General features: G+C 39.0%; 1 protein-coding gene across 1 annotated transcript; it reads right to left on the minus strand.

Annotated features, from left to right (window-relative positions):
- Positions 1-3317: 3317 nt before the first annotated feature.
- On the minus strand, positions 3318-11571 carry LOC149005481 (CBL-interacting serine/threonine-protein kinase 23-like). The gene is made up of 15 exons (XM_089167722.1): positions 10737-11571; positions 10157-10219; positions 9945-10016; positions 9712-9819; positions 9495-9575; positions 9226-9279; positions 8995-9120; positions 8331-8420; positions 8080-8199; positions 7869-7982; positions 5839-5955; positions 5443-5499; positions 5249-5323; positions 4470-4544; positions 3318-3518 (listed from the first exon to the last, which is right to left on the minus strand). The coding sequence occupies exons 1-14, from the start codon at positions 10926-10928 to the stop codon at positions 4476-4478; spliced, it is 1338 nt and encodes a 445-aa protein (XP_089023848.1). The 5' UTR covers positions 10929-11571; the 3' UTR covers positions 3318-3518; positions 4470-4475.
- Between the last annotated feature and the right edge of the window lie 12863 nt (positions 11572-24434).

Consider the following 24434-nt stretch of genomic DNA (forward strand, 5'->3'; position numbering starts at 1 on the left):
ATTAATGTGTCGATGAAGCACAACTAACTTCAACTAGGTAATGACTTGTGATCAGAAATTTAGGTCGCAATCATGATTCTGGCCTTCTCATCTTCATTAATAAGATATATAGACTGGTGTGGCAAATAATGAAGGCAAAAAACATATTCAACTCTAGTAATTTCTCTTGAAAGATTCAGATTAGACCATGAAGTTGTAGGGCACCTGTAACCAATCTGTTCTGCTGAAGATTATCATCAATGGATTTATAGTTTGATCTATCAGAAGACCACTAAGATGTGGAAGCTGCTTGAGTTTCTTACCTCTTTACCATGAATGGTTGCCATTAGAGATATGAGACAGATATGAGACTAGTCCTCCATGGAAGTCCAAATGCAATTTCTCTGAACCTCACAGGGCTCTGCTGGAGGTAGCCCAAGGTCTCAATCCAAACCCAGCCCACTAATGACCTGAAAATTTCAATCCTAATTAAGGTTCAAACTTGAATTTTTCTTTATTACATAATATCGGGTGTTGCCCCTAACTCTGAGGGGATTCAAACTCTGACCTCTTACCTGGAAGTATTGATATTCTACCAACTAAACCACCCTCAAGCTAGGATCAAACTCATATCCAAACTCTAATGCATAATGCCCCAGGATAGCCAATGGAAGAACCCTTTTCCACCAGCTTCAATTCAGTGAATCATAATATCTATAAATGTAATTTGGAAAATACAATTTAAATGTGGAGAAGAGCAGAAAGAAAAAATAGTTGCAGATTTCTCAACCTTGACCATCATTATGAAATCGTGAAAGATGTCAACATATAGTCAAAAATTCTTATTTGATCTACGTTCATATCCATTTTAGGGTATCCATATTTATAAAAGTTACTGTTGAAACCATGGTACCTTGTGTCGGCGATTTATCGCCGACACGGGCCATTTTTCGCCGACACCGGCGATTTTTCGTTGTGTCGCTGGGGGGCGACACAAAACCCCCTAGCGACATCGACTTTACCATAAGTCCGTGAGATATAGTCGACTTCCGGCGACTTATCGCCGACGATCGAAATTTCGACAGATGAAGATCGTCATAGGTGAAAGCTGAAGCTGAGAATAAGAAATTCTTGGATCGATTGTATGTATAGACATTCACGATCAATAGATCATCAAACACATACTGAAAAACATAAAGAAGTATAGGAAAAGTAGAAGAAAATCCCGATCTATAGAAATTTTTTATACTTTGGAAGGAGAGGGTTTTGTTTATCAGTAGTAAAGGCCATGACACCAGCAGAACCAAGATTAATGGTTACAGAACCCAGATGAATTGATGAGAAATGCTGGGCCAAAAACCCATCTTTCAAAGTGGAAACCGATTCTGAATAAGGGCTTTGCAGTCCTTTAGGACTCTTGGCGATGGATTTGTCAAACACAACAAGTATTTTTCTCGTTTTTGAACCCGGCGACATCAACCGTCCCCACACGCACCTGTTCACACGATTCTTCTGCACTACTTGGCCTTTTCTTTCTTTCCTCTTCTAAATCTTTCTTTCTTTGATTTTCTCTTTCAGCAGAACCACGGTCCAACAATGGCTGATGCAGATCTAATATGGCTTTAATGGTAGTCGGTTCCACTTCCGCCACATCCCAGAAAGTCGGGTGACATGTCGCTCCATGTCGCCCGAGTCGCCGTGTGGCCACGGTCCGACATGGCGACATGGAGCAACATGTCGGACCTTGGTTGAAACCCATCAAATCCGTCTGAAACCCATAGGATTGTTATCCGAACTATATTATTATAATTGCATACTAATATTTAAATCCCTAAGTCTGAGCCCCAAAACAAATAGGGAATGTGCCAAAAGAAGTGAGTTCTAACATAAATGCCATATTGGACAACTAAAGTAAGTTCAATAATGATTTTACTGCCTATGTTCCTTTTACTAGAAAAAGTTCCTTCTACTAGAAAAAAGAACATCGTTTGCTGCGTAGAGTGGAATAACACCACCCCTCTATCCTACAATGGAAGACACATATGTCTATCCCATCATAGCTTGAAAGAGACTGATGGATGAATATAGAGCTAGCCTATGCTGGCTGTTCTCATGGTTGTTTTGGTTGATTGATCTTTCAATATGCTAGTTTCAACATTTCTCTTATATTTCTTCCTACCTACTTGACTTGTAGTTGGTATCTTGGTTTATTGCTTTAGGCATTAACATCATGGCTTTCAATCTAAATGATTTAGTCTTAAACTAATCCGTAATTGACAGTCAAATTCGTGTAAATTAATACTTGGACTGATATTAACAATCCTGCTAAACTTAGAACAGAAGTTATGCATGAACATACCACTCAAAACTTCCCTCTAGACCTGGCTGCTGATGAAGCCCCATTTAACACTTAGATCTTAGTAGAATGAATTGGATTTGGCTCGACTACACTAGTATCCAAAGCCGATTAACAAAACCACAGTCTGAATTCGAATTTGATTGAAGCAAAAATTTAGAGAGCAAAAATTTAGAGAAGGCATCCGAATTCGAATCCGAAACTTTATTAGATATTAGATAATAATCTGATTCGTATAAACTATTCGATTATTGATTGGTGATTATCATTTTATTTTATTTTTTATTTTCGATTACTGATTTCCAAATCCAAATATTAGCCCCCTTTTTTTAGAGAAAAGTGTTTTATACTTTACTTTAACTAGATAATTTCCAATTTTCCGATTGCTTGGTTACTAATACCGGCATCCGAATTCGATTATCATCAATTTTAAGAGATAAAAATGTTGAATATTTTACACAATCTAGATAAATTTTTATCCGGATATTTTCCGATCCGACAAGCAATTATCCGAATCCGAATCTTGTTACTTGGCAGATGGATACGGATATTTTCCGGTAATAAAAATTCTGGATACGAATACCCTTAAACAACTACGAATGCGAATTTGAAGTCGAATTTCAACCATCCATTTACAAGTCTAGATCTTAGTATATGAGTTGTGAAGGACCTACACATCACTTGCATAACTATGCCTTCCACAATAACCTAATGAAATCACTTGCGTTTGCTCATGTTCATACATAATGGATCTACATGGCTCGCGGGGAGAGTGCAATAACCTTTCTCAAACACATGCTTTTAGCCACTTCCTGTTTGTCTGTGACATGGGATCTCTAGGGCAAAAATGAAGAGCCAGGCTTCCTCCAACCACTAGAACTAACTGATCTCAGGGGTATGTTCCTAAGACTTCAATTAAAGATAATATGAATTTCTGAAAAGCTTCACACAAGGGAATGCATCTTGTTTTCATGGGTTGCCATTGCAGGTGAATATCAGTCCTGTTAAACTTGAGTCTGAGTATTACAGCTAACCTTATGTGTTCACATATATCATTATGGTTTCAATGATGAAGCAAATGTGTCCATAATTTATTAGTTTTAACAGGTGAAATCCATTGTATGCACACCACTCCCGTCCCACATAGATACATAATAGCTTTGCATCGAACAGTTCGCATCACCTGCATAGAATTGGAAAGCACTTTCTGTTAGGGCTCAGGTGTCACCACAAAAAACTCAGCTATTAGAAATTTCATTCTTCTTTCACAGAGCCAAGAAAGAGATTCAACAAGGTAATAATACTGGGGGAAACCTCAAGGTCACTCACCGATGAGTTGACCTAATATTATCTGCAAAAGTGGTTGGCTAGAAAGTGACAGAATAAAATGTTACACGCAGTTACACAAGAGACATGAGCCGGCTTCCCAATGTGTCGTTTGGTAAGTACCTATGGTAAACATGCTGAAAGAGCTAGGCTCACTACCTGATGCATCCCAGGGCACCTTTTTCAGAAGAAAGCTGACTCAGTTTGGCAATGCTTGCTATACGTTGTCAAATTCTAAATCTACCTAGTATCCAATGACAAACATCATGGACACAGCCTCTCTAGAAACAGGGAAAGGCAACATATTTGAACATTCCCAAACCCTGCTAACTGCGAGAGCCTGGGGGACCACTTGGTTTGGCCTTTAATCCATGACAAAACCTTGTGCATGAGTCCAGCCAAGGAGACCTGCAAGTCTGAAAGCTAATTCAATTTGGAGTTGCAACTCAACTCAATCGTTAAGATCGTCTGGCAATACAGTAATGGTTCACGATTCTTGCTTGATTTGTACTCCCAAGGCGTTGAGGGTTCATTCAACCCAAGTAACGCAAGGATATGAGTCATACCAACCATAGATATTCTCAATCAAATAAGTGTACTATGATGCAGTCATAGCCAACTTATTAGGTTGATCATTCATGCTACTGCGGAGACATCCACCAAAAGAGGAATTGATAGCATCAAAGCCTGCCAGACATTTGAACATTTTCCATTTCCCAAACTCACATTCCTGTTGCTAAGGCCTCTCCTAAAACAGCTATTGTATGTTTTATTATCCTGTACTTCCAACTAGGGCCTGCATACTCACCTTCAGTTATTTGCCTTCACTTTCTTTCGTCTTCCAAACAATGTCTTTCAACCCAGTCGATATGTCCTTGTAAAACTGCACAAATTTGAGATAGTTATTACATTTACAGATCAAACTTAGTAAGTCAGTGGAAATTGCCCTACAAAAGACTGATGTCATACAACTGAATGGCTTAGCAGATAAAAGAGCTAAGATAAAGTGCCATGATAGCAAAACATATAGTTATAAGTAGGGTGTCCAAAGGCCAGTGCATGAAGTCATAAAAATTTGCCCAAGCCTGATAGTCAATTCAAAACTTTAACATATGTAAGTCCCATGACTGGTCCCTGTGCAGCCCTTCAGCACAGCAAGCTTTCAGATTGTTAGGACTCTAGAAAGATGCACATGGCGGAGGGAAAGAGAGAGAGAGAGAGAGAGAGAGAGAGAGGGAGTGGGGTTAACATATTAAAGGGGGGAAAGATGTGAGTAGGGGTCATCAGTTACTGTATGTGAGGTTTAGGCAGCCTTTGGCTGAGGGCACCATTTCGTGTACGGGTGACTGGCACCATCAAAACCATGTTTATCGTTTAGTTTTTTGCTCTAATTCTTCTTCCAAGGACTTCAGTATCAGTCTAGATAGGAGGGTTCCTACCAATTTTAAAGCTTTCTTCCCCCATCACCACCTCTTTGGCAGTACAGTAAACGGAAATAAATAATGGAAATAAGGTGCATATTATATTTAACACAATACTCTTTTAACTATTGTTATTCCTCCAACAAGTGCAATCATAATGACGTACATTGTGAAACTCCAGGGTATCTCCCGCAGACTTGCGAAGCTCGACCATAAATAAGGAAGGGGCAACCTCAAAAACCTGAGAATGGAACACGGGAAATGAAGATTTTACATGCATAAACCAGATTCAATGGGTTATGAAGCAGCAACATTTACTACTACAATTAAGGAGGAGGATGACCAAATGGGGAGAGGTACCTCTGTTGCAATGGACAACTGGCCTTTCCGTCCAGTTTTTGAGCCCTCAAGCTTCATCTGAAATAAGACAGACAGTTACAACATGAGAATCATTATGGTAATGTGAACTAATAGAACTGGTAAACAAGTTTCAACATCCACATTGTTTCTGCTCATTGACATAACAGCTCAAACATCTCCTCTCATTGTCATAGCAGACTCAACCATGAAGATAGTAAAGGTCTACACGCCAAATCCACTACCTAGATTATTTTGTGCTGCAGACCGGTTCTTTTTGTCATTTAGTGAGTTCTCTTTCCTAATTTATTCTATGAGTTTGAGAGAAATTTATCAAGTGAGGAAGCATGAACAGGAACTTAGAAGGGATACATTTATGTAAGGGGATTTATTGCATACCTTGTAGTCCTTCTTCTTCACTCCAAATCCCAAGGGAGTGGCAGCTTCTTCAATTTTTGAAATAATCTCACTTGGAGGGCATTTAGATGTAAATCTTGTTTCTCTTTTAACAAGTCCCTGATCAACATGAAAACGTTAGCTCGCATCAATGTTCAAAATTTTGTTTGGTTTTGCTTTTTCACCCTTGGGCAAATCTAGCTGAACAGCGAAATTTTGCTGAAATCTGGTACAAAGGTTTTGGTGTTGTTCTTTTGGGCTGGTTTTCAGTGTCTAGCCTAATTTGAGGTTAACAAACACAATAGAAGTGTTATTTTTGCCTAAAACCTAACCTAAAAAGGTGTTCTTGATCAGTGCATGCCCGGCTGTGTGCGGGTGAACATGCATTTTCACAAATTTAAATATGGATATTATGCAAATACAAAAACAAGTACAAGAACAAGTAGAATTCAATATACAAACAGAAGTGCAAAACTATGAAGTATAACAATAAATGAATGTATAAGATACATCATACAACATATCAGATGTCCACAATGACAAATGTACACAATGAATGAGACCTAACTAATCTAATAAAAGTTATTCTGGGTCGAGTATGTTGGGTCTAAATACTAGACATAAGCAAGCCATGACATGGTACAGATAAAGTTATCCATGTAGTCAGTCACTACCCCCCTTCTATAGGTAGCATCATCAACATAAAGTAGATATCCTACCTTAGGGAATGTGTCACACGGCAATGAACTGTAACCCGGTCGCGGAATTGGCTTAATTGGTTGTGCTGGTCCTTATGGATATCCAAAGATGGAATCCACAAATGATGCACCTGATCCATCCCTATACCCATATGCAAACATGGTACTAGAATCATCAGATGAACCACCATATGCTCCACCATATCCATATCCATAGACAACCCCTTGGAATTTTCAAAATTTCACTTCGAAATATTGCAGTTTCGAAATTCGACTTGGATTTCATTTCGAACACTACCAAAACTAACAAAATTTAGCGAAATTTCATACCATGGCTAGCACTGAGACCGATCCAAGTAAATATCGAAAACCATGCACAAAAGATAGATCAATGTAATCTCAGATACACTAAATTGAATAATGAAGCATCAAATCTGACTAATATATGAGTAGCCATAACAACTTTGTTGGAGTCACCTAGGCCCTAAAACACTCCCTCCCCAAATACTACCATTATACATCAGCTTCTTAATGCTACTGGATTTTCTATTTCTTTAGTTGTATGCTATGTTACACGGTTTGGGTGGATTAGTATGTCACAAACAATAGTTTAATGGATATTGAGGACAGAAAAAGTGTAGGAAGATCCAATTATTAAAGGATCTCTTCAAGGGTTCTCCATATTGTTGTTCTGTGGGTCTGAAACAAGAGGAAAAACTGTTGGCAAGTGTAACCCAATTTGGACATGTATATTTGCTTATTACGAACGGGCTTGAACTGCACCATCAATTGTGGCACATGTAATATCATTTGGAAGGGAGAAACGTAAAAGGCAATATTCTAAAACTCATCAAATTTCCATGATACAATACAGAAGACTCCATATCACCACATGAAAATTCAATCTTTCCTGAAGTACTCATATTTACAACTTTTACTCCTAGATTTAAGAACCTTGCACTACAAAATTCTCAATTGAGTTCCAACTCTAATGTCACACCCGTGGAAGCAAGAAAGTAGTGAACTTGTCTTGCAATAAATAAGTTACTCTTGAAGTTTCTATTTGCCTATTCTTAATTTAAAGTTCTATAGAAGCTGAATTCATGATAATCTTGTAAACAATTAGTGCATAGAGCAGAAGGTTGATAGGAATCATCACCACATCCATCAGAACATTTGAATTGTCATATAGACTTGGAAAATGGGTATCAAAATATAGGGATCATATGTCGAAGTCAATCAAATAGTCTGATTTAAATGGACTACATCCAATTAGGGGTCAAGAATTTCCCATGCTTAAATTGAAGGAGGCTCTTAGAAGTTGCTATAGCATACCATTGGCTTTTCAAAAAGAGTACCGAGATTCAGACCCTGAGATGTTGAAATGAGCTCAAAAGCATTCATCATGGTTGGCCTTTCGATCCTTTCCACAACAAGATTACTGGAATTCTGAACCCCAAAATGGAACAGTGTAAGACTTTAGAAATACCCACAGACAAAAATTCACGCCATATATATCATCAAAGCAATATATAATAAAAATTACCCCTGATTCATCAAAAGCAGCATCCACATCATCAAGAGAAACATTGGCTGTTTCAAAAACAGGTGGCTTATATCCTTTCTTAAACCATTCATTCTCTATCACCTCAGAAATCGTAATTCGCTGTTGCAGGCCACACAAAATTTGAAATAATTATAACTTGCAAGTATAAAGGAGGAGACTTGCCCTAACTATTATTATACCAACGAGTTGAAGAGACGGTACTATCAAAATAATAACAAAAGAGGCCATACTGTTGCAGGATTGGGATCTAGGATCCTTTTGATTAGTTTTCTTGCACTTGTTGAGAACCATGGAGGACAAGAAAATTCAGCCTTAAAGATCTGCAACCATGAATGCTCTGCATAAATATTTTTTTCACACTCATTTATAAACACAACTTCATATTTTAGTCACATATAAAGGAAATAACAAAATTTATTTCTATGTTTTTATGCCAATTCAAGATAAATGACTATTGCATGTCATTAATTAAAACAAATGCATATTATCATCATAGGTTTATGATTACAGGAGAACCATTGCAATCTGTTGGCCATTAGGACCCACTTTGGGAGACATTATACACTATCAACATTTATGCACAATCCAGTTTGAGGTGGCTTCAATCCATTTTACCTATAATACATATTCATTTTTACCTCCACAATATTTTCCATCTAACCCAAAATTTCATGTCTGAAAATTTTTCTTATTTCTCAGATTTCTATTGTCATTTTGAGAATTCACATCAGTTTCCTCTTCTTTTTCTTCAACTTTATTTTTAATGTTATCCTCCTATACTCCAAAAAGAGTAATAATCATGACTTTAAATAGAAAGCAATAAGTCTTCTGATGCTTAGGAGGATGTTTTGTACCTAATAGATGTAGCATAACATTCATGGGAAAGAAATTAACCTTTTTATATAGTTCCACAAGGTTGGAATCTTCAAATGGCAAGTAACCTGCCATAAGGACAAAAAGAATGATCCCACATGACCAAAGGTCTGCTTTTGCTCCATCATAACCTTTATTGTTGACCACCTAGAGAAGAAAAGAACCCAAACTGAGCAAAGAAACGGAAGAATTCAAAGAATTCAGTAAGTATTCTGTTTTCAGGGTTCCTAAAAGTAGTCAGCAAAAATATACCTCTGGAGCAACATAATTCGGTGTTCCACAAGTCGTGTGAAGTAACCCATCTTCCTGAAAAGACATAAGATGTTCAACGTTGAAGTCTTCTGCGAATGGTTATGAGTTTTTCAGTGTTTTATTCTGTTACTGTTTTTGGAAACTGAAGATAGATCAGATAGAGAAGGCTGGGAGGAAACAGTAAGATTCACTATTGTTCTCTGTCTCTCAAAATTGACTAACTTGGCATTTAACCTTCAAACCATGAGCAAGGATACAATCATACTTACCCGAACTTGCTGTGGTAATGCACTTAATCCAAAATCTGAGACTTTGAGATTTCCACCTGAATCCAGCAACAGATTCTCCGGCTAAACAAGAAAACCCATGTCTCAAGTTTTTAGTCTCATCCAACTAAATATGCTATAACTGGCCTAAAGATATAGCAATTGATACCCCCTTTTGAAAATATTTCAAACTAAAGTCTAGAGCCCAAAGTGTTCGAACCTTCAGGTCCCTGTGGAAAACACCTCTGCTATGGCAGTAATCTACGGCATTTATGAGCTGCTGAAAATACCTTCTTGCTTCATCTTCCTTCATCCTACCTTTAGTAGCCTGGAACACAGGACAGGTGTAGGGGGAGGGGAAAAACAGAAGTTACTTACACGGTGAATTCCAGATCTCAGAAGTTTTTTGGATGGTTAAGAACAAAGGCAGAATTAATGCAGAAAACATCTTACAATTTTGTCAAACAGTTCACCACCATTCACAAATTCCAATACAATGTATATCTTAGCTTTGCTAGCCATCACCTAAAACAAAAGTAGCTACTTTTAGTGACTGAGCAATACACAGGAAACCTTATTTATAAAAAATTTATAAGCCAACAGATTTTAACATTTACATCCACGGGGATTAATATTGAGTCAGGGGTTGTAGCATCAGAACCCACCTCATACATGCGTATAACATTTGGATGCCGGATCAACTTCATGGTTGAGATTTCACGTTTGATCTGCGAAGGACAAACATAAGTTCTTATCATGTCTAATCCTCAGATGTTAGGGTTCACCTTTCATGAAGAGTTGCAAAAGCATTAAATACAGAAAATGATAGGAATTCTAATAATAATATAATGGAATCCAATTTATATTGATTTTTGAAAATGAAGTATGCTTGATCAACCAACTCAGATCAGTTTCAGTTATCAATGAAGTAACCTAAAAAAGAATATAAGAAACAAGTAAATATGAGAACAAAATTGCACTGGAAATTATAAAGTTTCCCCTGTTTTACCAGTTAGGCTATGGTTCTATAATCCAAGAGAAACAGAAGTCATATGACCTAAGATTAGTAGAAAAGAAGAACGAAGAAGAGGGAGAAACATCCCTAACAGGAAAATGTTGATAATCAAATAACAATCTGAGGTTCTTGCGATTGAAAGTACAAAGACAACCCACTAGAGAAATTTTTGCAGTGAAAAAGTCGGAAAGAATATAAAAAAAAAGACGCAGAGAAGAGGAGGAGGATACCTGACCGATCATCTTATGCTTGAGAACCCTTTCTTTATCGAGGATTTTAATAGCAAAATTCTCTCCGGTCTCCACATTCCTAGCAAACTTCACCTTCGCAAACGTCCCCTCCCCTAGTGTTCGACCCAGCTCATACTTACCAACACGCCTTCGGCCACTGCTGCTAGTGATGCCCGCAGAACTAGAGGCCATCTTCAAACCTTTGGTAATCTCTCTCTCTCTCTCTCTCTCTTTCTCTTCTAATATTCTTCTCACAAGTCACAACCACTATCTTCTTATTTCCTTTTTTTTTTTTTTTTTTTTTTAATCAGAATCCCCACCCGCACGAATTCTTTACCTAAATCTATTCTATGTTACAAGGTTGCCAAATTCGAACCGCAAAATCTCTTCTTGGTACAAGGTTGCCAAACTTGAGATTTCTCTACACTTACATTCACCGAACCTCTATGAACACTAGTCAACATCCTCAGTCTCATATTGAGAACATCCATATCTTAACATAAACTTTTTATCTATGAGATCTAACCAGAAGCCGAAATCAGAATTTGATTGTTCATCTCCTTGTTTATGTAGAAAAGAATTGCAGACACCGTTACCAGATCGAATTAATGGGCTCAAGATACAGAAAACCTGAATTCACGTCAGGAAAACTGACGAAAAGCCACAAATTTGCATTTGTGCAAAGTTGGATCTATATAAAAAAAAATTCTCTACCTCTCCCTACATTCACTCCAGAGAGATCTATCTATCTCTGCTTCGTTTTTAACGTGTTTCTCTCCCTCTCTCTTCCCTTTCCTTTTGACTTCCCGTGATTGCGGCAGAGCGAACCTACCGTTTGCTTCCTTCCCTCCTTTATGATAATTTATTCATTTTAGACGGCTTTAATATTATTTATTTATTATTTTCTTTTTTTTGGTGGTAGAGGAACAAAACCTAGGTGTTGTTGGTTTGTTTTACCTCGTTTTTTAATATGTAAATAATGATTTTTCTTCCAAGTTTATTACTAGAAATTTGTTAATATAAGATTGATAGATTTTGGACAAATAAAAATATATAGGAATTAGGGAACAGGGAGTAGGGATTTTTTTTTTCTTCTTTTATTTAGAATAAGGTGCTTATTTATTGATAAATAGGATTACATATTGTTACATTTTGATATAAGATTTTTCAATAGCATCGCCTTGTACAAAGTTAGTTAAGGGTGGGGGCAGCCCTCCTGGATCAAAATGAACTTCATACTTGGGGGTCAAAAGACCAGTCAAGAAATCTGGTGCATAATTGCTCTCCCAATAGTGGTGTGAAAAAACACAATTTGTGAAACTTCTTTTCATGAAATTAATCTACTCCATGGTGTCTCCATTTCCCATAATCATTTGAATGACCTCTTTAGATTCAGATTGAACCTGAAGCCATCGGAGTCCACGCTCCCCCGCCTTGTACAACCCCTTCAAGATTGTTGTCAGATCCATTATGAGAACTTGATCTCCACTCATTGCCCCAGCAACTGCGAATATCACGTCACCTTTGTAATTTCAACCAAGAAGCCATAACCATTGATGCCTCGCCTGAGAGAACCATCACAGTTGATACAAATCCAACCTACATTAGGTGGGAACTGATATGGAGGAAATTACACTGAACCCGATCTTACAGGGTTCGAGCCTTAAGTCCCGGTTGGACCATGATCGGGACTTGTCTTGACCTAATCTCTACGCTCGTAAAGGAAAGAGTCATGTGACGGTTATGAGCCACGAACGGGATCCCCAAATCTTACAGGATACACAATCAAGTTATAGAAGGTAACTGTCATTGAGGCGGAGAGGAGAATCGTGCTAAGATTGGTAACTAACCACGATCCCGAATATCAAGGGTAAAACTCTACAATCGTACGGTCACCAAGAAGGATTCTAAACGCATCCAACAGTCGGGAATCAAAGGTAAAACCTCTATAAACAAGTATCTTACACCCTTACGAGGTATTTGAATCGTTTCCTCTACATTTACGTTCATTCTTTACTCTGCATTTAGCCAGAGTTGTGATTAAGTTCATTTGCTGACTTAGCCTTCAAAGGTGGCTTCCCGACCCTCACGGTCAGGCCATTCCTAACATTGTTTTGCAAATCATCTCCATAGATATCGAGGCTAAGCAAATTTTGGACGCATCATTTGGCACCATCTGTGGGAAATGCTTCCGAAAGCCATGGTTACCAAATCGAGGCAGCAAGCTGCAGCCCAAAGGCTCCATGATGTTCATCCTCTGGGAGGAGGAGTTCTCAAAGAAGAATTCCCTGAGGGGAGTAATGCCCAAAGGGATTGTGAAGGATTAAATGGAGCCGAACGTCCCCACAACCCTAATAATCTCCAAGAACAGATGAATCAAATGCAACTACAGTTTCTGGAAATGTAGCAGACGCTTCGGACAATAGCAAGGCAAGTAGTCACTCCTCAGGCTTGCAATCTCCATGATCTGGAGGAAGCTCGAGGACAAACGTGAAGAGTGGGAAGAAACCAGACTCCCACACGAAGGCAGGGAGATAGACAACAAGCTGGGGACCAAGATCGCAGGCAAAGCCCTCGGGAATGTTAGAGAGACAGATCCCGTGAGCTTAGAGCCGAAGTATTACCTAGGAGGAACGATCGTCACGATTGACCACAAGTAAGCCTAATTGGAACTATCACCAGACAGGAGCGAGGAGTATGCACTCATACGCCCACTTTTCAACGTTTGGGCAGAGATAGCATTTGGATGGATGATGGCCGCACGGTGCACATCGGACGAGAGTTGGTGAACATAAATCAAAGGTTAGGGCAATTCTCTAGGGGAAGAAGGACAGATGATATCTACTCAATCATCCGAAAAACCCCGTTTGTAGATATCATTGCTAGGTTCAAGTTTCCCCACAATTTTAGACTTCCAACTTTTTCTACGTTTGACGGTTCAGGAGACCCGATTGCCCACATCAGTTATTACCAGCAAACCATGGCAATGGTTGGAAACTCTGATAAAATTCTCTGTAGAGTATTCGGGTCATCACTTACCAAAGCAGCTCAGAAGCGGTTCTCTAATCTTCCTTCGGAAAGGATTGTGGATTTCAAAGAACTTGCCCGAAAGTTCATTGGTCGATTCCAAAGTGGAATCCAAACTAAGAAGACAGAAGAGGCCTTGTTCACTGTCAAACAAGGGAAGAATGAATCTATTTGGGATTACTTGAAAAGATTCAATAAAGTCACCATGGAGATCGAGAATCTGGACGAACAGGTTGTGAAATCTAGCCCAAACCTAGCTAGGACACCCTATCTGTTTTTGGTGAAGAAAGGTTAGTTTAATGTTACACCTTGAAGTTGAACCTTGATTTCAGTGTTCTATCTCCTTCTTCTCTCTTTTCTTCTTCTTATTGTTCTATCTTGATGTTTTGATTGTGGAGAAGGTGTTACAATACTATAACTACCTATTCTCTAATCTCCTTATGTCTTAGAGTGAACCCCAATCACTCTATGCATTCCTTGAAACCACATGGTGAATCTCTTCAATTCTTCATTGATTTTGATAGAGTTTTGGACAGCATGATCATTCTATTGTAGCTTCTTTTCTAATTGATGTTTAACATGTTTGATCTTAGCTTTTACTGTTGTTCTAATGAATTTCATCTCTTTGAATCAATTTCCCTTTCTTTATAGCCATTTTAGCCTTCTATGTTGACCATTGATATAAGCATTCCAGTAAGTTTCTATTTTTAATTCCTCTCATTCTAGGATTAGTATTCTTTTGATTTTCTATTTAGTTATTCTTGCCTCTGATATGTTCTTGATATTCCATTAGAGTGAAGCCTTTTTCTCTCTAATTCTTCCCTTGAATCCATGGTGAGTTTGCTATGAGAACCATGTTGTTTCCAATTTAGAAACTCATGTTCCCAATTTATAAAGTAATGATTTTTGGACCATGGATGATGTCCAATTCATGCTATATAGTCTTAGTATGTTTGTGTGAAGTTCCCTTTCGAATTTCGAATCAATCGGACTTCAAACGAAGAAGTTATGAACAAAACAGTGCATTTATGTACCTTGCTGTCTCCATTGGTCGATTGGGGCCAGTAGACCAATCAATCGACCAATGAGATCTATTTTGCGGATTTAGGTCTTTGCTTGCTCTATTTAAGTCTAATCTCGAGTCTACTTCGTATTTTCTGCCTCTTAAGCCTCTGGAATGAGCCAAAGCTTCATTTCAACTATTTCTTTTGCATCCAAGGTTTGATTCTTGCAAGGACTCTTGCGTTTCTTCTCTTCTTGCATCGAAAGGTATGTTACGCTCTCTTCTTCTTCTCCATCTCTGATTTCTTTCCTTTTTGGGCTGAGACAAGAGAGAAGATGTTGCATTCTCTGTTGCAAGCATCCCTCTACTCGTCTCTCATGATTTCCTAAGGATTAATGGCTAATGCAATGATATTAATCATGATCATTGCAAGCTTTTGAAGGAATCATGATCTAAATCATGATCTTGTCTTCGTTCATCTTTTGATTCAAATTCTGATCTTCTTAGATCTGTTTTATTGATCATATTAGTAGTCAATCGCTGTTTTTTTCTTTACAAGAGTTGTAACCTATCAATCTCTAGTTCTTTCTTCTTGATCATACCATGCTTTCTTCGAAAACCATGACTGATACATTTATGGTAAGTTTTGTTTCCTTATTTGTGTCTTTAGATTTTTTATTAATGATAGTGCTAGGTTTGTTCCTTAGCACTAGAATACTATCATGATAATTCCTTTCTTCTTTGGTGGCGATTCGAATCACAAAATTTGGATTTCAGATAAAAAATCCATGTTTTTGTCTATCACTGACCCTGTTGGTCGACTGATTGGTCGAATGGGTCAGTAGACCAATCAATCGACCAATGAGAACAGCAACCTCATATTTGGTATGTTTTGGATGATTTGATCTCTGATTTGATCTCAGCCGAGGGAGGAGGTCATACGACTCGATCGCTTTGATACACCACAGGCAGAGTTCCTGTATGAGGCATACTTCGAGTACTGCCACATAGAGTATGGGCGACTTCTTCACCTGCGAGAGCTGAGAGTGTTCAGGATCCGACAGAGATTCGACACTTAGGCATGGACTCATCTCTTCACGGCGGATTTGCCCGTCTATCTTGAGCTTGTGAGGTTGTTCTTCAGCAACCTTACTTCTATCGAGGAGGCTAGAGGACCAGGTCGTCCTTTCAGACTCATTCTAGAGAGCAGGGTCAGAGAGACACAGATCCGCTTCTCCACTAGGGCACTGGCACATATTCTCCATGTGCCACACTATCCACGATAGTGCTTATGGATACCCGTCGGGGCTGAGGTGGACCGATTCTTGATGCCCTACGAGCTTCATGAGATATGTGCCACTCTTTGGGATGACTAAAGATGTTACCTTATGCGGGATAGTGGATAGATGACAGATTCGGCTAGGATCATCGGTTGCATTGTCGGCCGAAATATCATGCCGAAGGCCGGACATCACAACCGGGTTTCCATGATGGAGGCCGTAGTCATTTACCGCATCTATACGGGCTTTCAGATAGACTTGTCCTACATCATCCAGCAGGTCATGATAGATCTGGTAGCACGTCCGAGCATGAGGAACCTTTGCTTTGGGAGACTACTGACATTGATCTTCCGACACTTTGGGGTTAGTTTTGGGAACACTGAGGTGCTTACTGGTACACTGGGGTATGCTATTAGGACTAGGACTATCAAGCAGATGAGGCTCACTCAGACTGTGAGATCTCCAGGTCTAGATGGTGAGGAGGATACAGATGAGGATGAGGATGAGGAGGAGGCTCCAGCAGATGAGGGTGATGCTAGTCCAGATTCTGATGATCAGGCGGAGCACACAGAGATGCATGAGGTTGATCCTGAGTATCCTGAGATTCCCAGATCACAACACTTCGAGACAGGAGGCCCTTCACATTCAGTCCCAGAGACTTTTGATTTAGGTGCTTAGATGAGATCGATGACTTCCATGTTAGAGAGGATGGTGGTTAGACAGGAGCAGATGTACAGTGCTATGGAGTCACGGCAGGATAGGATAGAGTCTCAGATTACACAGATGGCCGAGGACTTTAGAGCATTTAGAGATCAGAGGAGATCACCTGGATAGATTGTACTTAGGATTTCCATTTATGCTTTTCAGATGTAACCTTTGTAAAACTTTTTTAAATTAATGAAGTTCACTTTGTTTTACTTTATTATTGTGTATTATGCACTTTTCTTTTACTGTATTAAGTGACATTTGTTTAAGTATAATTATGGTATGTTATTCCAAAAGTCCAATTATGCTTTATTGATTAAGTTTCTAATCCAAGTGTTCTATTATTCACTTCTAAGAGTAGATGAGTCATCTTAGATCTATGACTCAGGAATGTTCCGTTATTGTTTTCTGTGGTTAGGATTTCCTTGAACTTTGGGCTCTAATACCACTCTATCACGTCCACCCAGCCGGTACCCTACCTGGCATATCCAAGTGTGTGATCCACAGCCCCGAAGATCAAGTATCGAGGTAATCAACCTCCCACATAGACAATAACATAATCGTGAACATAATAATCAATGTGCAAAGTATAAATGAGAGATCCAAATAAGGAAGGAATAAATCATATATTATCAGAGTACGAAAGACAATCAAAATGTCTAAATCATAAAGTAAAGTGAGGTGGAAATCTCACTCTACTAACAGCAGAAAAGTAGTTCCAAAAAGAAAAGGGAAAATGAATCAAAACTAATCCCAGTAACAAGTACAATGACTAACTAAATTGTTCTCAATCTTATAGACAACATCTTTATAAGTATAAATCTCAAAAATGGCACAAGGGCGCTTCCACTCTATGGTCGGACTAAGCATCGTACGCAGCATAACCACCCGGGGAATCTTCAGTGTAATTGTCGTAACCGCAATCACCTTCCTGAAGATATGTCTCTTCTCCTTGCGCTTCTTCATACGAGCAGTCATGATACTCAGAACCTATAGAGAAATCTAACAGTACATAGCACAAAAGGAATGAGTTTCAAAAGAAACCCAGTAATGCAGTTAATCCATAATAACATAAATAACAGGATTTCAAAGCAAAGTAAGATGCAATATGATATGAAACATATGATGCATTATGATTCTAACTCTATGTATGCTGGTCTCTATTGGCAGACATGCTTTAAGTCATAGCACCGTACTTCTTTAGGAAGGTCTCATCACACAACGCCTTTTGGTAGTGGGTCCGGCATCCCTCGGGACATTCAATGGCTGGGGTTTAGGTCACCACTCTCTCACATCTCCATTGGTCTAAGTATTGGCGCATGTCAGGGTCAAAGACTAGCCAAATGCAAGTCTCCTACTTAGTCACATCAACTCAGCTCCAAATACGTCCATTCCTCCCCCTTGGCGATCCTTTCTGGTTTCCTTCACACTAGAATCCTCATAGTCCCTGACTACGGACTCATCAACCCTTTTGGTTATCCACATATGGTAAACGGGAAGTGTGAAACCCAGCCCTAACCTTGACCCGGAAACCTTGTTATTTGTAGGTCCGATGACCCGAAGTAAAGTAAGAAGTCAGCTTTGGGCCATCCCAGTAGAGGACTTGGTGTCTGGCTTTGAATCCATGAAGGTTGATGATGAGGTTCTATTTATGGAAACAGAATCCTGATGAAGATCTAATTAGTTGATGGACTTGGAGTGCTCTCTATCTTGGTTTGAAGGCATTTCTACCTACTAGGTAAGTCACTTGACTTGTGTGCAAAACCCCTTTAGGATTGGATTTGATCTGGACCTTCAATTCCCTGTTTTGGCCTTGCTGTCAGCATTGGTCGACTGATTGGTCGCTGGGCGATCGACCAATCCACTCGACCAATGGGTGTTGTCTTTGGCAATTAGGTTGATTCTTGCTCTATTTAAGTCTAACCTCGAGTCCACTTCGTATTTGCTGCCTCCAAACCCTCGGAGCGGACCAAAGACCTCTCGCAAGTCATCTCTCTTGCATCCTTGGAGTTTTCTTGGCGGATCTTCGTCGGAACTCTTCTTTTTGCATCAAAAGGTATGTCTACTCTCTCTTCTTCTCCTCCATCTTTGTTTTTCTTTCCTTTTTGAGTTGAGACAGTGGAAGAGATGCTGCATTCTCTGTTGCAAACATCTCTGAACATGTTCTCATGATCATCCTAAGGATTTAAGGCTAGAACAATGATCTTAACCATGATCATTGCAAGCTTTTGAAGGATTCATGATCAAACCATGATTTAATCTCTGTTAATCTTCTAATCTGAATTCTGATCTCTTTGGATCTTCTTTCATTGATCATGTTAGTGGTTAATGGTTGTGTTTTCTTTCCATGATCCATAATCCATAGAATTCTAGTTGTTCTCTTCTACCTTACTATGTGTTCTTCATGATGCATGATAGTACATATATGGTAGGTTTTATTTCCTTATTTAGATTTATGCTTCTAAGCCTTATTCCATGAAGACCTATGCATGTTTTCATGTTTTCATTACCAAAAGCAATGATTCATCCTCCTATAGTTCTTGTCCTTGTTTTCTATTTCAAAATTTATCAAGATCCATGTTTGATTTATTTATGGTAACTTTTTGTTTCCTAATTTGGATCTTGATACCTTGATTTGATTAGTGTTTTGAGGTCCCCTTTATGTTAGAATACTACTGATATAGTCTACCCCTTGATTAGTACCCTTTTGAACCACCAAATTCGGATTTCATATCTTAAAACTCTGATTTTATAAGCTATCGTCTGCATTGGTCGACTGGTTGGCGATGGACCACTCGACCAATCCACTCGACCAATGAGTACAGCAACTCCGGAATTGGTCCGTTTGGATATTTTGATATATGTTCGCTAGGGATCTTTCCTAATATGTTGTATATACTTGTTTAGGACCTTCTTCTCAAGTTTGCCAAGATCTTACTTGATTTCTTAGGATTCTTTGCGAGTTATAAAAGGTAAGGATGGTTATTTCCTTAATTACATAGATAGCATGAATCTAGTTTCTATATTTGAATATCATTAATATGTTTCCTAAATTAGATTCTTACAATGATATACTACTGTTGCATAACTTTGATTACGGTAGCATTACTTATTCATATTGAATTGATTCATGTATGATTTACTTACCAATGTTATACAAGTGATTGTAAATATTGATTTCTTTCCATATATGGAGTTACCATATATGTGATGATATGAATTGATGCATGTGTATGCTTACGTATGGTTTGGAAAGGAGAGGTGTCCTTTTGACACTCGTCCTTGGACTACTACGGGAATATTATGGGATATTTCCGGAGATGCCCTCTGGACACCTTCCTAAACTGTTGGATGACATATATAGGATTGTCTAGTAGTGTTTGGCTAGGATGTCTGTTATGTCGGACCCTAATCGGAGGGGTATTGAGACCGAACGACCCGTGGTAGCAATGGGGATTCATGGGCGCTCAAGACCGGTAACCAACCCGTGAGAGGACGGGAATCACATTGTGGGGGCCATTTATTGGTAGGGTTGCATATGGTTAGACTTGGGCTCACGGGCGCTTAAGACCGGTAACCAACCCGTGAGAGGACGTGAGAGCTTCCCGTTTACCATATGTGGATAACCAATAGGGTTGATGAGTCCGTAGTCCGAGTTGGTCGGTGCCATAGGATACGCCGACTCTAGTGTGAAGGATACCGGAAAGGATCGTCAAGGACGAGGAATGGAAGTATCCGGATCGACTTGATGTAACCAAGTAGAAGACTTGCATTCGGCTAGGTTTACCCCGACATGCGCCGATACTTATACCAAATGGTTGTGAGAGAGTGTGTTGACTTAACCCCCGCCAAGGTTTGTCCGAGGGATGAAGGACCCATTACCAATCGGTCGCCCGAGATATCTTAAATGGTTGGAGGGAATCCAAGATATCTTAAATGGTTGAGGATGTGAGTGGACTTTCCTAAAGAAGTACGGTGCTATGACTTAAAGCATGTCCGCCAATAGAGACCAAGCATACATAGAGTTAGATTCATTCATTCATTGTTTGTCTCATATCATATTGCATTTATGATTGTTCGGAATCCCGCCATTTATGTTATTATGGATTTTAATCGCCTTCGAGTTTCTTTGAAACTCATTCCTTTATTGTACAATGTTGTTAGACTATCCTGCAGTCTGAGTACTATGACGGTCCCTATGAGGAAGCGCAAGGCGAAGAGACATATCTCCGGGAAGGTGATTGCGGTTACCACAATTACTCGAAGATCCCACGGGTGGTTATGCTCCATACGATGCTTAGTCCGACCATTGAGTGGAAGCGTCCTTGTGCTATTTATGAGATCTACACCTACAAGGATGTCGTCTACAAAGTGGAGAATAATTTAGTTACCCAATGTACTTGCTACTGGGATTAGCTTTTATCTAGTTTATTCTTTAGAGCTACTTTCTGCTGGATGTAAAGTGGGATTTTTGCTTCACTTTACTTATCTGTTTGATACTCTGATTATGTCTATTATTCCGATTCGTTTATGATTCATTCTTTCATTATTGGATCTATGATTTATCTTCCGCACTCTTGTTATGGTTGTTCATGATTATGTTATTGTTTATGTGGGAGGTTGATCACTCGATACCTGATCTTCGGGCTGTGGATCACACTCTCGGGTATGCCAGATAGGGTACCGGCTGGGAGGGCGTGACAGGAAGCTCTCACGTCCCCTCACGGGTTGGTTACCGGTCTTGAGTGCCCGTGAGCCCAAGTCTATCCATATGCAACCCTACCAATAAATGGCCCCCACAATGTGATTCCTGTCCTCTCACGGGTTGGTTACCAGTCTTGAGCGCCCATGAATCCCCATTGCTACCACGGGTCGTTCGGTCTCAATACCCCTCCGATTAGGGTCTAACATAATGGGACATCCTAGCCAAACATTATTAGACAACCCTAGATATGTCAACCAATAGTTTAGGAAGGTGTCCAAAGGGCATCTCCGGAAACATCCCATAATATTCCCGTAGGTGTCCAAGGACAAAAGTGTCAAAAGGACACCCCCGCCCTTTCCAAACCATACTTAATCATTCACAACCATAAATCCATTATATCACATATATGGTAAGAAATCAATAACAACATCCAACTTGTATATAATTGGTAAGTAAATCATACATGAATTAACTATCATAAACAAGTAATGCTACTGTATTCAAAGTAGTTGCATCAGTATTCAGCCAATATAAGAATCTATTTATAGAAGTAAATCAAAGAGATTCAAATATGGAAATTAATCATGCAATCTATGTGATTAAGGAAATAACTATCCTTACCTTAATTACTTCGCAAAGGATCTTAGGGATCAAGTAAGATCTTGTCTAAACTTGGAAAGAAAGTCCTAAACAAGTATATATAACATATTAGGAAAGATACCTAGAAGGAAAGAGATCAAATCATCCAAAACAGACCAAATATGAGGTTGTTGTCCTCATTGGTCGATTGATTGGTCTACTGCCTCAGTTGACCAAGCAGTTGACCAACAGAGACAGTGACTGATAAAAATAAGAGATTTCTGATTACAAATCCGAATTTGGTGATTCAAAAGGGCACCAAACAAGAGTGAATATGCAAGGATAGTATATTGGTATATAGAGGACTTCAAAACTCTAATAATATCAAGTCTTCAAGTTACAATTTAGGAAACAAAAACTTACCATAATTAGATCAATCATGGTTCTTGAAGAAATCGTAGCAAAATCATGGATGAGAAACTATAGGATGATGGATTACTAATCTGATAAAGAATTCATGAAAAGCATGCATAGATCTTCTAGAAAAATAGATCTAAGACTGAAGAACATCAATCTAAAAAAGGAAAGAAGATGAATACATGGTTTCCTTCAAAAGCGAGTGATGATCTTGATGAAGATCATCCACCAAGCTTTAGATCCTTAGGAAAAGATAGAAGATGAGTAGAGTGATGGTTGCAACAGAGATGCAACATCATCTCTACTGTCCTCAAATAGAAAAGGAAAGAAAAACAATGGAGAATCAAAGATGAAGCATAGAAGAGGATGATCACATACCTTTTTGTGTAAATGCAAGAGATTTGATGAAGATCCGTCAAGAAAATCACCAAGGATGCAGAGGAGATGACTTGAGGAGAGCTCTGGTTCGTTCCAAAGAGTTTGGAGGCACAAAAGACGAATTAGATTTGAAGTTGGGCTTAAATAGAGAAGCCAAGACATAATTCAACAAAACAGGACCCATTGGTCAATTGGTTGGTCGACTGGCCCAGTCGACCAAGCAGGACAACAATTCCAAAATAGGGAATTGAAGGCTCAGATCAAATCCAAACTTGAAAGGGTTTTGCACACACACCAAGTGGCTTACCTAGTATGTAGAAATGCCTTCGAACCAAGTCAGAGAGTACTTCAAGTCCATCAACTAATTCCTTCATCATCAGGGTGCAGTTTCCATAAATGGAACACTTGTTATCAACACTCATGGATTCTAAGCCAATCATCAAGTCTTCCACTGAGATGGCCCATAATTGACTTCTTGCCTTACTTAGGGTTGTCGGACCTACAAACAACAGGGTTTCCGGGTCAAGGTTAGGGCTGGGTTTCACATATAGAGTTAGAAGCATACTTACATTCATTGTTTCATATCATTTGCATTTGTGTCTTGTTCTTGTTCTTGAGATTGTGACTATGGTAATTGTTAATTGTGTTTGAACTGCTTGTTGGGTTCTTTTGAGCTCACCCTTCGGGGGATATGTTTTTTAGATGACCTTGCAGGTTTGGAAGAGATCCTATGCACCAGTGCAGAGGACCCTTCCATATATGATACAATTGTGGAAACAATGGGAGAAGCTGGTGACCAGTGGTACAACCTATACACCGGTTTGGACCACTTTGATGGTTTCTATTGATAGTAGTAGACGTCGTCTTATTCGTTGTTGGGAACGTGAGTTAGATACTGATCCAAAAATGCAAGTGCATAAGCCCAAGATGAAAAAGACGAAGGTAGATGAAGAAGAAGAAGAAGAGGAAGAACCGATGGAAGACTTGGATTGATTCTCAGACTTCTTTGTTTATTTACTTTCCTTAGTTTATTCGGTTGTAATACCTTAGATTCGATCTACCTTCCGCTTTGATTTTATGTTATATTTCCACTATACTTTATACTCTGATATTGTTTTATTCCACACTCTGATATTCTTTTGTGATCCTTTTGAGATCCATACTTGATTGTTTCTTAGTTTACTTTAATACAACAATTTGTTCTTGCTCTTGATTATATTATTGTGCTATGTGGGTATATGATCGCCCTAAACTTGATCTTCGGGCTGTGGATCACACCTCCGGGTATTCCAAATAGGGTACCGGCTGGTGGATGTGATAAAGTTAATGGAAGCACTCAACCTTAGAAGAAGAACTTTGGTTATAGGGCTCAGAATGCTAAATGGAGTAACTCTATAATGCTTACCTGATTATGAGAATGTGTGTGGTTTATATAGGTCTGTAGAGGTTACCTCAACTGTGTGGTGATTGCGGAGTCTGAATTGGACTCCAAGAATTTATTGACCTTCCTGACTTAATCAGGACTCTTATCCCAAATCTAATAGAGGTTGGTTACAACCCAAATAGTGTACATTACCTGGATCATTCTTGTTAGGGCAGAGGTA

This window comes from Hakea prostrata, chromosome 9, assembly GCF_041222555.1.
Source record: "Hakea prostrata isolate BN-2017 chromosome 9, UWA_Hpros_2, whole genome shotgun sequence".
Lineage (NCBI taxonomy): Eukaryota > Viridiplantae > Streptophyta > Magnoliopsida > Proteales > Proteaceae > Hakea > Hakea prostrata.

Coding starts and splice junctions, on each gene's coding strand:
- LOC149005481 (XM_089167722.1), bottom strand. CDS start 10,928: ATGGCCTCTAGTTCTGCGGGCATCACTAGCAGCAGTGGCCGAAGGCGT. Junction 5,500..5,838: donor TGAAGAAGAAGGACTACAAG/GTATGCAATAAA, acceptor GTCTTATTTCAG/ATGAAGCTTGAGGGCTCAAA. Junction 4,545..5,248: donor ATACCCTGGAGTTTCACAAT/GTACGTCATTAT, acceptor AAATTTGTGCAG/TTTTACAAGGACATATCGAC.